Raw genomic sequence first — 14,678 nt, 5'->3', positions numbered from 1 at the left:
GGATGTATTTAACCCCTGCCTATTTTTACATAAAAAAGCGGGAGAAGGGGCGGAGCCTATCTCCTCAGCACACTGGCGCCATTTTTTCCTCACAGCTCCGTTGGAGGAAGGCTCCCTGACTCTCCCCTGCAGTCCTGCACTACAGAAACAGGGTAAAACAAGAGAGGGGGGGCACTAAATTGGCATATAAATATATACAGCAGCTATATTAGGGAAAAACACTTATATAAGGTTATCCCTGTATATATATAGCGCTCTGGTGTGTGCTGGCAAACTCTCCCTCTGTCTCCCCAAAGGGCTAGTGGGGTCCAGTCCTCTATCAGAGCATTCCCTGTGTGTGTGCTGTGTGTCGGTACGTTGTGTCGACATGTATGAGGAGGAAAATGGTGTGGAGGCGGAGCAATTGCCTGTGTTAGTGATGTCACCCCCTAGGGAGTCGACACCTGACTGGATGGTCTTATGGAAAGAATTACGTGATAGTGTCAGCACTTTACAACTGTTGACGACATGAGACAGCCGGCAAATCAGTTAATACCTGTACAGGCGTCTCAAACACCGTCAGGGGCTCTAAAGCGCCCGTTACCTCAGGTCGATACAGACACAGACACGGACACTGACTCCAGTGTCGACGGTGAGGAAACAAACGTATTTTCCAGTAGGGCCACACGTTACATGATCACGGCAATGAAGGAGGTTTTGAACATTTCTGATACTACAAGTACCACAAAAAAGGGTATTATGTGGGGTGTGAAAAAACTACCCGTAGTTTTTCCCGAATCAGATGAATTAAATGAGGTGTGTGATGAAGCGTGGGTTTCCCCTGATAAAAAACTGCTAATTTCTAAAAAGTTATTGGCATTTCTCTAACGTCCTAAGTGGATGCTGGGGACTCCGTCAGGACCATGGGGTTTAGCGGCTCCGCAGGAGACAGGGCACAATAATAAAAGCTTTAGGATCAGGTGGTGTGCACTGGCTCCTCCCCCTATGACCCTCCTCCAAGCCTCAGTTAGATTTTTGTGCCCGGCCGAGAAGGGTGCAATCTAGGTGGCTCTCCTGAGCTGCTTAGAATAAAAGTTTAAGTTAGGTTTTTTTCTTTCAGTGAGACCTGCTGGCAACAGGCTCACTGCTACGAGGGACTTAGGGGAGAGAAGTAAACTCACCTGCGTGCAGGATGGATTTGCTTCTTAGGCTACTGGACACCATTAGCTCCAGAGGGAGTCGGAACACAGGTCTCACCCTGGGGTTCGTCCCGGAGCCGTGCCGCCGACCCCCCTTGCAGATGCCGAAGTTGAAGAGGTCCAGAAACAGGCGGCAGAAGACTTTCAGTCTTCATAAGGTAGCGCACAGCACTGCAGCTGTGCGCCATTGTTGTCAGCACACTTCACCAACAGTCACCAACTGTCACTGAGGGTGCAGGGCGCTGGGGGGGGCGCCCTGGGCAGCAATGTATAATACCTTTTTATGGCTAAAATACATCACATATAGCCCTTGAGGCTATATGGATGTATTTAACCCCTGCCAGATCTCACAAACTCCGGGAGAAGAGCCCGCCGAAAAGGGGGCGGGGCCTATTCTCCTCAGCACACGGCGCCATTTTCCTGCTCCGCTCTGCTGTGAGGAAAGCTCCCAGGCTCTCCCCTGCACTGCACTACAGAAACAGGGTTAAAACAGAGAGGGGGGGCACTTATTTGGCGATATGATTACATATATAAAAATGCTATAAGGGAAAACACTTGTATAAGGGGTTGTCCCTGTATAATTATAGCGTTTTTGGTGTGTGCTGGCAAACTCTCCCTCTGTCTCCCCAAAGGGCTAGTGGGGTCCTGTCCTCTATCAGAGCATTCCCTGTGTGTGTGCTGTGTGTCGGTACGTGTGTGTCGACATGTAGGAGGACGATGTTGGTGAGGAGGCGGAGCAAATTGCCTGTTTTGGTGATGTCACTCTCTAGGGAGTCGACACCGGAATGGATGGCTTATTTAGGAATTACGTGATAATGTCAACACGATGCAAGGTCGGTTGACGACATGAGACGGCCGGCAAACAAATTAGTACCTGTCCAGGCGTCTCAGACACCGTCAGGGGCTTGTAAAAACGCCCATTTACCTCAGTTGGTCGACACAGACACGGACACTGACTTCAGTGTCGACGGTGAAGAAACAAACGTATTTTCCTTTAGGGCCACACGTTACATGTTAAGGGCAATGAAGGAGGTGTTATATATTTCTGATACTACAAGTACCACAAATAAGGGTATTATGTAGGGTGGGAATAATCTACTTGTAGTTTTTCCTGAATCAGATAAATTAAAGTGTGTGATGATACGTGGGTTTCCTCCGATAGAAAATTATTGGAGGTATACCCTTTCCCGCCAGAAGTGAGGGCGAGTTGGGAAACACACCTTAGGGTGGATAAGGCGCTCACACGCTTATAAAAACAAGTGGCGTTACCGTCTCCAGATACGGCCGCCCTCAGGGAGCCAGCTGATAGGAAGCTGAAAAATATCCTAAAAAGTATATACACACATACTGGTGTTATACTACGACCAGCAATCGCCTCAGCCTGGATGTGCAGCGCTTGGGGGGCTTGGTCGGATTTCCTGACTGAAAATATTGATACCCTTGACAGGAACAATATTTTATTGACTATAGAGCATTTTAAGGATGCATTTCTATATATGCGAGATGCGCAGAGGGATATTTGCATTCTGGCATCAAGAGTAGATGTGATGTCCATATCTGCCAGACGATGTTTATAGACACGACAGTGGTCAGGTGATGCAGATTCCAGACGGCACATGGAAGTATTGCCGTATAAAGGGGCGGTCCATCGGACCTGGTGGCCATGGCAACAGCTGGAAAATCCACTTTTGTTACCCCAAGTCACATCTCAGCAGAAAAGGACACAGTCTTTTCAGTCTCAGTCCTTTCGTACCCATAAAGGCAGGCGGGCAAAAGGCCAGTCATATCTGCCCAGGGTTAGAGGAAAGGGAAGAAGACTGCAGCAGGCAGCCCATTCCCAGGAACAGAAGTCCTCCACAGCTTCTGCCAAGTCCGCAGCATGACGCTGGGGCCATACAAGCGGACTCAGGTGCGGTGGGGGGTCATCTCAAGAGTTTCAGCACGCAGTGGGCTCACTCGCAAGTGGACTCCTGGATCCTACACGTAGTATCCCAGGTGTACATTGGAAATTCGAGACGTCTTCCCCTCACAAGTTCCTGAAGTCTGCTTTACCAACGTCTCCCTCCGACAGGGAGGCAGTATTGGGAAAAAATTCACAGGCTGTATTCCCAGCAGGTGATAATCAAAGTACCCCTCCTACAACAAGGGAAGGGGTATTATTCCACACTATATTGTGGTACTGAAGCCAAACGGCTCGGTGAGATCTAAAAGATTTGAACAATTACATACAAGGGTTCAAATCAAGATGGAGTCACTCAGAGCAGTGATAGCGAACCAGGACGATATGGTGTCACTGGATATCAGGGACGCTTACCTACATGTCCAAAAATTTGCCCTTCTCACCAAGGGTATCTCAGGTTCGTGGTACAGAACTGTCACTATCAGTTCAGACGCTGCCGTTTGGATTGTCCACGGCACCCCGGGTCTTTACCATGGTAATGGCCGAAATGATGATTCTTCCTAAAAGAAATATGGACGCTTTCCTGATAAGGGCAAGGTCCAGAGAACAGTTGGCGGTCGGAGTAGCACTATCTCAAGTAGTTCTACGACAGCACGAGTGGATTCTAAATATTCCAAAATCGCAGCTTTTTCCGACGACACGTCTAATGTTCCTAGGAATGATTCTGGACACAGTCCAGAAAAGGATGTTTTCTCCCGGAGAAGAAGGCCAGGGAGTTATCCGAGCTAGTCAGGAACCTCCTAAAACCAGGAAAAGTATCAGTGCATCATTGCACAAGGGTCCTGTGAAAAATGGTGGTTTCTTACAAAGCGATCCCATTCGGTAGATTTCACGCAAGAACCTTTCAGTGGAATCTGCTGGGAAAATGGTCCGGATCGCATCTTCAGATGCATTAGCGGATAACCCTGTCTCCAAGGACAAGGGTGTTTTCTTCTGCGGTGGCTGCAGAGTGCTCATCTATGAAAGGGCCGCAGATTCGACATTCAGGACTGGGTCCTGGTGACCACGGATGCCAGCCTGAGTGGCTGGGGAGCAGTCACACAAGGAAAAAAATTTCCAGGGAGTGTGATCAAGTCTGGAGACTTCTCTCCACATAAATATACTGGAGCTAAGGGCAATTTACAAGGCTCTAAGCTTAGCAAGACCTCTGCTTCAAGGTCAGCCGGTATTGATCCAGTGGGACAACATCACGGCAGTCGCCCACGTAAACAGACAGGGCGGCACATGAAGCAGGAGGGAAATGGCAGAAACTGCAAGGATTCTTCGCTGGGCGAAAAATCATGTGATAACACTCTCAGCAGTGTTAATTCCGGGAGTGGAAAACTGGGAAGCAGACTTCCTCAGCAGGCATAACCTCCACCCGGGAGAGTGGGGACTTCAGCGGGAAGTCTTCCACATGATTGTAAACCGTTGGGAAAAACCAAAGGTGGACATGATGGCGTCCCGCCTGAACAAAAAACTAGACAGATATTGCGCCAGGTCAAGGGACCCTCAGGCAATAGCGGTGGACGCTCTGGTAACACTGTGGGTGTACCAGTCAGGGTATGTGTTCCCTCCTATGCATCTCATACCAAAAGTACTGAGAATCATAAGAAGGAGATGAGTAAGAACGATACTCGTGATTCCGGATGGGTCAAGAAGGACTTGGTACCCGGAACTTCAAGAGATGCTCACGGAAGAACCGTGGCCTCTACCTTTAAGAGAGGACCTGCTCCAGCAGGGGCCTTGTCTGTTCCAAGACTTACCGCGGCTGCGTTTGACGGCATGGCAGTTGAACGCCGGATCCTGAAAGGGCATTCCAGATGAAGTCATCCCTACCCTGGTCGAAGCCAGGAAGGATGTAACCGCAAAACATTTTCACCGCATTTGGCGAAAATATGTTGCGTGGTGTGAGGCCAAGAAGGTCCCTACAGAGGAATTCCAACTGGGTCGTTTCCTACATTTCCTGAAAACAGGACTGTCTATGGGCCTAAAATTAGGGTCCATTAAGGTTCAAATTTCGACCCTGTCGAATTTCTTCCAGAAAGAACTGGCTTCAGTGCCTGAAGTTCAGACGTTTGTAAAAGGGGTACTGCATATACAGCCTCCTTTTGTGCCCCCAGTGGCACCTTGGGATCTCAATGTTGTTTTGAGTTTCCTAAAGTCACATTGGTTTGATCCACTCACCACTGTGGAATTAAAATATTTCACATGGAAGGTGAAGATTCTATTAGCCCTGGCTTCAGCCAGGCGTGTGTCAGAATGGGCGGCTTTATCATATAAAAGCCCTTACTTAATTTTTCATTCTGACAGGGCAGAATTGAGGACTCGTCCTCAATTTCTCCTTAAGGTGTTTTCTGTTTTTCACATGAACCAACCTATTGTGGTACCTGCGGCTACTAGGGACTTGGAGGACTCCAAGTTACTTGACGTTGTCAGGGCCCTGAAAATATATGTTTCCAGGACGACTGGAGTCAGAAAATCTGACTCGCTGTTTAGCCTGTATGCACCCAACAAGATGGGTGTTCCTGCTTCTAAGCAGACGATTGCTCGCTGGATTTGTAGTACAATTCAGCTTGCACATTCTGTGGCAGGCTTGCCACAGCCAAAATCAGTAAAAGCCCATTCCACAAGGAAGTGGGCTCATCTTGGGCGGCTGCCCGAGGGGTCTCGGCTTTACAACTTTGCCGAGCTGCTACTTGGTCAGGGGCACACCCTGACTGAGGAGGACCTGGAGTTCTCTCATTCGGTGCTGCAGAGTCATCCGCACTCTCCCGCCCGTTTGGGAGCTTTGGTATAATCCCCATGGTCCTGACGGAGTCCCCAGCATCCACTTAGGACGTTAGAGAAAATAAGAATTTACTTACCGATAATTCTATTTCTCGTAGTCCGTAGTGGATGCTGGGCGCCCATCCCAAGTGCGGATTGTCTGCAATACTTGTACATAGTTATTGTTACAAAAATCGGGTTATTATTGTTGTGAGCCATCTTTTCAGAGGCTCCTTCGTTGTTATCATACTGTTAACTGGGTTCAGATCACAGGTTGTACGGTGTGATTGGTGTGGCTGGTATGAGTCTTACCCGGGATTCAATATCCTTCCTTATTATGCACGCTCGTCCGGGCACAGTATCCTAACTGAGGCTTGGAGGAGGGTCATAGGGGGAGGAGCCAGTGCACACCACCTGATCCTAAAGCTTTTATTATTGTGCCCTGTCTCCTGCGGAGCCGCTAAACCCCATGGTCCTGACGGAGTCCCCAGCATCCACTACGGACTACGAGAAATAGAATTATCGGTAAGTAAATTCTTATTTATACCCTTTCCCGCCAGAGGTTAGGGCGCGTTGGGAAACACCCCCTAGCGTAGATAAGGCGCTCACACGCTTATCAAAACAAGTGGCGTTACCGTCCCCTGATACGGCCGCCCTCAAGGAACCAGCTAAGAGGAAGCTGGAAAATATCCTTAAAAGTATATACACACATACTGGTATTATACTGCGACCAGCAATCGCCTCAGCCTGGATGTGCAGTGCTGGGGTGGCTTGGTCGGATTCCCTGACTGAAAATATTGATACCCTGGACAGGGACAATATATTATTGACTATAGAGCATTTAAAGGATGCATTTCTATATATGCGAGATGCACAGAGGGATATTTGCACTCTTTTACACAGATAATATATTCCACTTTAGCGCTCTCCGGATTTAACACGTCACTTTTACATGCATAAATCTTCCAAAAGGACGCAACCTATATAATATGTGTCTCTGATGACAAATACCAATCAGAGTGCACACAGAGAAAAAAGGCACACAATAGTGTAGAGTCTTTTTATCAGGCGGAGATAATTCTTATTTCAATACATCACACTCACAAGAATCCATAAGGTTTTAGGCATATCTTGGTTTCTTTATATCATAAAGTTGTCCCATTCCACAGGAAATGGAGGAGGCGGAGGGCCACTTCGTCTGGAGATTCAAACTCCTATCACTCCAGTTTTCATACAACGAGAGAAAGAAGGCAAATAGTGCAGCAAGCCCTTACAAATGGCAAGTATTTATTTTTTTAAAAATGCACTCACATGTTAACAAATATAAAAAGGCATATCACAACGTTATTCCTGATTTCCCCAATAAACACCTCACTGGCTCGCTAAGATGACCTTCAGCAGGTATAGTCAGAGTCCCGGGCACTCACGGCTTTCCTTCCAGGTGGTGAAGAGAGGAATCTCAGGAACCGCTTAAGCGGGATTGTACTGGATATCCTGACGGTTCCTGAGATTCCTCTCTTCACCACCTGGAAGGAAAGCCGTGAGTGCCCGGGACTCTGACTATACCTGCTGAAGGTCATCTTAGCGAGCCAGTGAGGTGTTTATTGGGGAAATCAGGAATAACGTTGTGATATGCCTTTTTATATTTGTTAACATGTGAGTGCATTTTTTAAAAAATAAATACTTGCCATTTGTAAGGGCTTGCTGCACTATTTGCCTTCTTTCTCTCGTTGTATGAAAACTGGAGTGATAGGAGTTTGAATCTCCAGACGAAGTGGCCCTCCGCCTCCTCCATTTTCTGTGGAATGGGACAACTTTATGATATAAAGAAACCAAGATATGCCTAAAACCTTATGGATTCTTGTGAGTGTGATGTATTGAAATAAGAATTATCTCCGCCTGATAAAAAGACTCTACACTATTGTGTGCCTTTTTTCTCTGTGTGCACTCTGATTGGTATTTGCCATCAGAGACACATATTATATAGGTTGCGTCCTTTTGGAAGATTTATGCATGTAAAAGTGACGTGTTAAATCCGGAGAGCGCTAAAGTGGAATATATTATCTGTGTAAAATTGTGACATACGTGTGAAGTAGGTGAAACTTCATTTATATATATCACTAAGCTGATTTCCGGTCTGTATTGCGCACTCTAGAACCTCTTAAATCCTATATCTTCTCTGGATATTTGCACTCTGGCATCAAGAGTAAGTGCGATGTCCATTTCTGCCAGAAGAGGATTATGGACGCGACAGTGGTCAGGGGATGCGGATTCCAAACGGCATATGGAAGTATTGCCGTATAAAGGGGAGGAGTTATTTGGGGTCGGTCTATCGGACCTGGTGGCCACAGCAACAGCTGGAAAATCCACCTTTTTACCCCAAGTCACCTCGCAGCAGAAAAAGATACCGTCTTTTCAGGCTCAGTCCTTTCGTCCCCATAAGGGCAAGCGGGCAAAAGGCCACTCATATCTGCCCTGGGGCAGAGGAAGGGGAAAAAGACTGCAGCAGACAGCTTCTTCCCACGAACAGAAGCCCTCCCCCGCTTCTGCCAAGTCCTCAGCATGACGCTGGGGCCTTACAAGCGGACTCAGGCACGGTGGGGGCCCGTCTCAAGAATTTCAGCGCGCAGTGGGCTCACTCGCAAGTGGACCCCTGGATCCTGCAGGTAGTATCTCAGGGGTACAAATTGGAATTCGAGACGTCTCCCCCCCGCCGGTTCCTGAAGTCTGCTTTACCAACGTCTCCCCCCGACAGGGAGGCGGTATTGGAAGCCATTCACAAGCTGTATTCCCAGCAGGTGATAATCAAGGTACCCCTCCTACAACAGGGAAAGGGGTATTATTCCACGCTGTTTGTGGTACCGAAGCCGGACGGCTCGGTGAGACCCATTTTAAATCTGAAATCCTTGAACACTTACATAAAAAGGTTCAAGTTCAAGATGGAGTCACTCAGAGTAGTGATAGCGAACCTGGAAGAAGGGGACTATATGGTGTCTCTGGACATCAAGGATGCTTACCTCCATGTCCCAATTTGCCCTTCTCACCAAGGGTACCTCAGGTTTGTGGTACAGAACTGTCACTATCAGTTTCAGACGCTGCCGTTTGGATTGTCCACGGCACCCCGGGTCTTTACCAAGGTAATGGCCGAAATGATGATTCTTCTTCGAAGAAAAGGCGTCTTAATTATCCCTTACTTGGACGATCTCCTGATAAGGGCAAGGTCCAGAGAACAGTTAGAGGTCGGAGTAGCACTATCTCAAGTAGTACTACGACAGCACGGATGGATTCTAAATATTCCAAAATCGCAGCTGATTCCGACGACACGTCTGCTGTTCCTAGGGATGATTCTGGACACAGTACAGAAAAAGGTGTTTCTCCCGGAGGAGAAAGCCAAGGAGTTATCCGACCTAGTCAGGAACCTCCTAAGACCAGGCCAAGTGTCAGTACATCAATGCACAAGGGTCCTGGGAAAGATGGTGGCTTCTTACGAAGCGATTCCATTCGGCAGATTCCACGCAAGAACTTTTCAGTGGGATCTGCTGGACAAATGGTCCGGATCGCATCTTCAAATGCATCAGCGGATAACCCTGTCTCCAAGGACAAGGGTGTCTCTCCTGTGGTGGTTACAGAGTGCTCATCTCCTAGAGGGCCGCAGATTCAGCATTCAGGATTGGGTCCTGGTGACCACGGATGCCAGCCTGAGAGGCTGGGGAGCAGTCACACAGGGAAGAAATTTCCAGGGCTTGTGGTCAAGCATGGAAACGTAACTTCACATAAATATCCTGGAACTAAGGGCCATTTACAATGCCCTAAGTCAGGCAAGACCTCTGCTTCAGGGTCAGCCGGTGTTGATCCAGTCGGACAACATCACGGCAGTCGCCCACGTAAACAGACAGGGCGGCACAAGAAGCAGGAGGGCAATGATGGAAGTGGCAAGGATTCTTCGCTGGGCGGAGAATCATGTGATAGCACTGTCAGCAGTGTTCATTCCGGGAGTGGACAACTGGGAAGCAGACTTCCTCAGCAGACACGATCTTCACCCGGGGGAGTGGGGACTTCACCCAGAAATCTTCCACATGATTGTGAACCGTTGGAAAAAACCAAAGGTGGACATGATGGCGTCCCGCCTCAACAAAAAACTGGACAGATATTGCGCCAGGTCAAGGGACCCTCAGGCAATAGCTGTGGACGCTCTGGTAACACCGTGGGTGTACCAGTCAGTGTATGTGTTCCCTCCTCTTCCTCTCATACCAAAAGTACTGAGAATCATAAGAAGGAGAGGAGTAAAGACTATACTCGTGGCTCCGGATTGGCCAAGAAGGACTTGGTACCCGGAAATTCAAGAGATGCTCACGGAAGACCCGTGGCCTCTACCTCTAAGAAAGGACCTGCTCCAGCAGGGACCATGTCTGTTCCAAGACTTACCGCGGCTGCGTTTGACGGCATGGCGGTTGAACGCCGGATCCTGAAGGAAAAAGGCATTCCGGATGAAGTCATCCCTACCCTGATCAAAGCCAGGAAGGATGTAACCATACAACATTATCACCGTATTTGGCGAAAATATGTTGCGTGGTGCGAGGCCAGGAAGGCCCCTACAGAGGAATTTCAACTGGGTCGTTTCCTGCATTTCCTGCAAACAGGACTGTCTATGGGCCTCAAATTAGGGTCCATTAAGGTTCAAATTTCGGCCCTGTCAATATTCTTCCAAAAAGAACTGGCTTCTGTTCCTGAAGTTCAGACGTTTGTCAAGGGAGTACTGCATATACAGCCTCCTTTTGTGCCTCCAGTGGCACCTTGGGATCTTAATGTAGTTTTGGGATTCCTAAAATCACATTGGTTTGAACCACTCACCACTGTGGACTTAAAATATCTCACATGGAAAGTGGTAATGCTGTTAGCCCTGGCTTCAGCCAGGCGTGTCTCAGAATTGGCGGCTTTATCCTATAAAAGCCCTTACCTAATTTTTCATACGGACAGGGCAGAATTGAGGACTCGTCCTCAATTTCTCCCTAAGGTGGTTTCAGCATTTCACTTAAACCAGCCTATTGTGGTGCCTGCGGCTACTAGGGACTTGGAGGATTCCAAGTTGCTGGACGTAGTCGGGGCCCTGAAAATATGTTTCCAGGACGGCTGGAGTCAGGAAATCTGATTCGCTGTTTATCCTGTATGCACCCAACAAGCTGGGTGCTCCTGCTTCTAAGCAGACGATTGCTCGTTGGATTTGTAGTACAATTCAGCTTGCACATTCTGTGGCAGGCCTGCCACAGCCAAAATCTGTAAAAGCCCATTCCACACGGAAAGTGGGCTCATCTTGGGCGGCTGCCCGAGGGGTCTCGGCTTTACAACTTTGCCGAGCAGCTACTTGGTCAGGGGCAAACACGTTTGCTAAATTCTACAAATTTGATACCCTGGCTGAGGAGGACCTGGAGTACTCTCATTCGGTGCTGCAGAGTCATCCGCACTCTCCCGCCCGTTTGGGAGCTTTGGTATAATCCCCATGGTCCTTTCGGAGTCCCCAGCATCCACTAGGACGTTAGAGAAAATAAGAATTTACTTACCGATAATTCTATTTCTCATAGTCCGTAGTGGATGCTGGGCGCCCATCCCAAGTGCGGATTGTCTGCATTACTTGTACATAGTTATTGTTACAAAAATCGGGTTATTGTTGTTGTGAGCCATCTTTTCAGAGGCTCCTTCTGTTATCATGCTGTTAACTGGGTTCAGATCACAAGTTGTACGGTGTGATTGGTGTGGCTGGTATGAGTCTTACCCGGGATTCAAAATCCTTCCTTATTGTGTACGCTTGTCCGGGCACAGTATCCTAACTGAGGCTTGGAGGAGGGTCATAGGGGGAGGAGCCAGTGCACACCAGCTAGTCCTAAAGCTTTTACTTTGTGCCCAGTCTCCTGCGGAACCGCTGTTCCCCATGGTCCTTTCGGAGTCCCCAGCATCCACTACGGACTATGAGAAATAGAATTATCGGTAAGTAAATTCTTATTTTTCTGTCTATATTATATCTCTCAGGCTTGGTGGCTATACCTAAAGCCTGCATTCATCTTACAGTATATAGCAAACAAACTAAAGTTGATGGAGACTTCCTTTTAGGCAAGTAACACGCCACTAACAATGAGATCTCCAATCAAATGTCGGACAAGTTGACAAGTAGTTTGCCCGTTATGGGTGACGTTTGTCAGTAACCTTGTTTTAAACATATTTCTGTATTACTTGAAGGTCACGTGCAATAGTTAGATAACAGCGGACATGTTTTCTCTCTGTACAGATGTATAACTGCCTGCCTGCTGGCGAGTTTCAGCTTATTCGGCAAACTTTGCTTATTTTCTTCCAGGACATGCACATCAGGGTAAGTGTTTGATATTGCCTTAAATGGTGTAGGAGTTTGATTTTACACACATTACTTTGATTACGTTGTTATGGTCATCTTGTCATTGATGCACTGTACACATAAGCATCTCCATTTCTGGTATAAGTGTTACAGCCGCGGCATGCGGTTCCCGGCGCTTCGGCCCCCGAACTTCCGGCCGCCGGCTCCATGACAACCGGGACGCAGTGTTCTTCCAGCGGTCGGGGTTGCTAGGCAGCGGGGGAGCCGGTGGTTATCTCTGTGAGGGCTGGAGGCTGTGGACGTGCAGAAGATCCACGGAATTCTCAGAAGAAACCAACGAAGGACTCTCCATTTGTAACAATAAGTGACTTTAGACCGTTCTTTAATCATATGCCATATTCTTTGTTTTGTAGGTCTCTATTTTCTTAAAAGATAAAGTCCAAAACTCCAATGGGCGTTTTGTGCTCCCTACATCTGGTCCTGTCCCTTGGGGCACAGAAGTGCCAGGGCTTATTAGGTGAGTGATGGCTGATATTTTACTTTGCCCTGGATGTAACACCTAATTAAAATGTGACTTTCTATAAAAAGTGTCGACATGGGAGTTTTTTTTATTTGTAACTTTATTTGTTATTGTATTTGTAACATAAAAACATCTGTAAAGCTGCAGTCCTTTATTGGTGACTAAGAAACTTGAATCATTCGTTTAATAGAGTTCAACATATGTGGATTAAGTTATGTGTGCTTATAAAACTAATACAAACAGTGTAAATTGTCTCTATAGCAGCAGTGATTTCCAAAACTTTGAGAAGAAACTAACTTCAATACTGAAATGGAGATCAGTACAAAACAGTAGTGTTTTAATGACTTACATTACTGTCCTTTATTTTCTACAAAATATCAAGTCATTTGATAAGTACTCTGTTTTTATGTTGTGCACTAATATCACGTTTGCATATTTGTATTTGCAAAGCAGTGATTAAATGCTATGGTGTAATTTAATAAACAAAACACACACCTGACATACTAACGATATTAGTGACTGTACGAGCCGGTTATTTGCTATGCCCTAAGCTTTTAGCCTTTTTATATTATAAGTGCAATGTTTTTAAAGTATTATTTTGTCCAACCCATAGGATTTTCAATTATAAAGGAGAGGAGGTGAAAGGAATGGAGTTCCAGAATGGTGGAAATTATGTCAGCCCATTGCGGGAAGGGTCTTATGATCTTTTTGGTGACAGAGTGCTTAAGCTGGGGACAAATATGTAAGTGTTTTGTTTACAATTTTTAATGGACTGAAATTGCATAACCAGCTTCTGTAATTGTAAAGATAATGTTTCTCTTTTATCAGTGGCTGGGGGACACTGGACAGCAGTGGGCTACAGAACCTAGCACTTAAATTAAAACCTATCACTTTAAGATTAAGCTCCTCCCCTCCACACTCCCAACAGGTCAGTGTGGTTTAAGCACTCTTCTGGAGTTGGGCACATTTGTTTGGGGCTGCTGTTGCAGCCTTACTACTTACTGTAGGTTTGTGTTTTCTTTTATAACGTTTTCTTTCTTTTTACTTAGGTCCTGTCTGCTGCTAGCAGAAACAGCGGACAACAGGGAGTGCAGTGGCTGTAGAGAACCCATGTATTTTGTCATGCTTCAGCCACAGCGGTGGGGAGCTGAACCAAGTTGCTCCGCCTCTGGCACTTCGGTCTCACCGAGACTACCTGGTCCCAGGGACGGGAGTGCGCTCTCCACCTGTTAGAAGGTGGAGAGTAACAACTCTGTCCCATATGGCACCTCCATTGTACTGGGTTTAGTGAGCGGCTTGCCTAGCAGGGAGTGCACGCCATTCAGGCAGCCCTGGCAGCAGGCTGAACCAGTGATTTCTCTGGCACAAGGGGGAAGTACTTGCTGCACTGCCTACCATGCTTCACTTCACAATGACAGTAGCTCTAGGGTGCTGGATGCCGTGCTGGAGGCTCCGTTTTTGTCTGACTGATCCATCGTGGGCACAGGCTCTCAGTCAGCGTTTCCAACTTAGTGAAAGTAGTCACACTCTCTAGCCCAGGCAATCAAATTAGAATGGTTACTGCGAGAATCCCGGATATCTGCTCCTGGGGGTGCAGTTCTCGAATCTGCACCTGACCACCTTGGCTTCATGCCATGGGGCTCAAGATGTGAGAGTTTGCACAGGTTTCCACTTACTTGGAATGCTTTTTCAAGGACCCTATGCTGCACGTGGCACCTTTTTCCTTTGGGCCGTTAGATGTTTTCAGATTTCAAGAAAGAACAGGGCGATCTTACGAAGGCTTTCTTGCTTCCATAGAGTGAAGAACTGGAGTCTTCCACCAGTCACGGTGTGGAAGACTTCATTGCTGCCGTGCATTGCTATCTAGATTCCTTATATGTGGAATCCCATATGGATGCTGTGGGTCTGTTAAAGCATCGGTGCAGAATG

General features: G+C 47.3%; 1 protein-coding gene across 2 annotated transcripts in view; it reads left to right on the top strand.

Moving 5' to 3' along the window:
• OSCP1 (organic solute carrier partner 1) overlaps nt 1–14,678 on the top strand; it is a 110,453-nt gene that overhangs the window by 58,895 nt on the left and 36,880 nt on the right. For both annotated transcript variants that reach the window (XR_010230817.1, XM_063954392.1), the window contains exons 4-6: nt 12,167–12,247; nt 12,643–12,746; nt 13,363–13,491. Coding sequence is in view for 1 of the 2 variants with exons in the window: in XM_063954392.1 (XP_063810462.1) it covers nt 12,167–12,247; nt 12,643–12,746; nt 13,363–13,491 (314 nt within the window). In the remaining variant the exon portion in view is untranslated. The remainder of the gene's footprint in view (nt 1–12,166; nt 12,248–12,642; nt 12,747–13,362; nt 13,492–14,678) is intronic.

Source organism: Pseudophryne corroboree, chromosome 2 (assembly GCF_028390025.1).
Source record: "Pseudophryne corroboree isolate aPseCor3 chromosome 2, aPseCor3.hap2, whole genome shotgun sequence".
NCBI lineage: Eukaryota > Metazoa > Chordata > Amphibia > Anura > Myobatrachidae > Pseudophryne > Pseudophryne corroboree.
The sequence above is the reverse complement of the archived record's forward strand: the minus strand, read 5'-3'. Positions and strand labels throughout refer to the sequence as shown.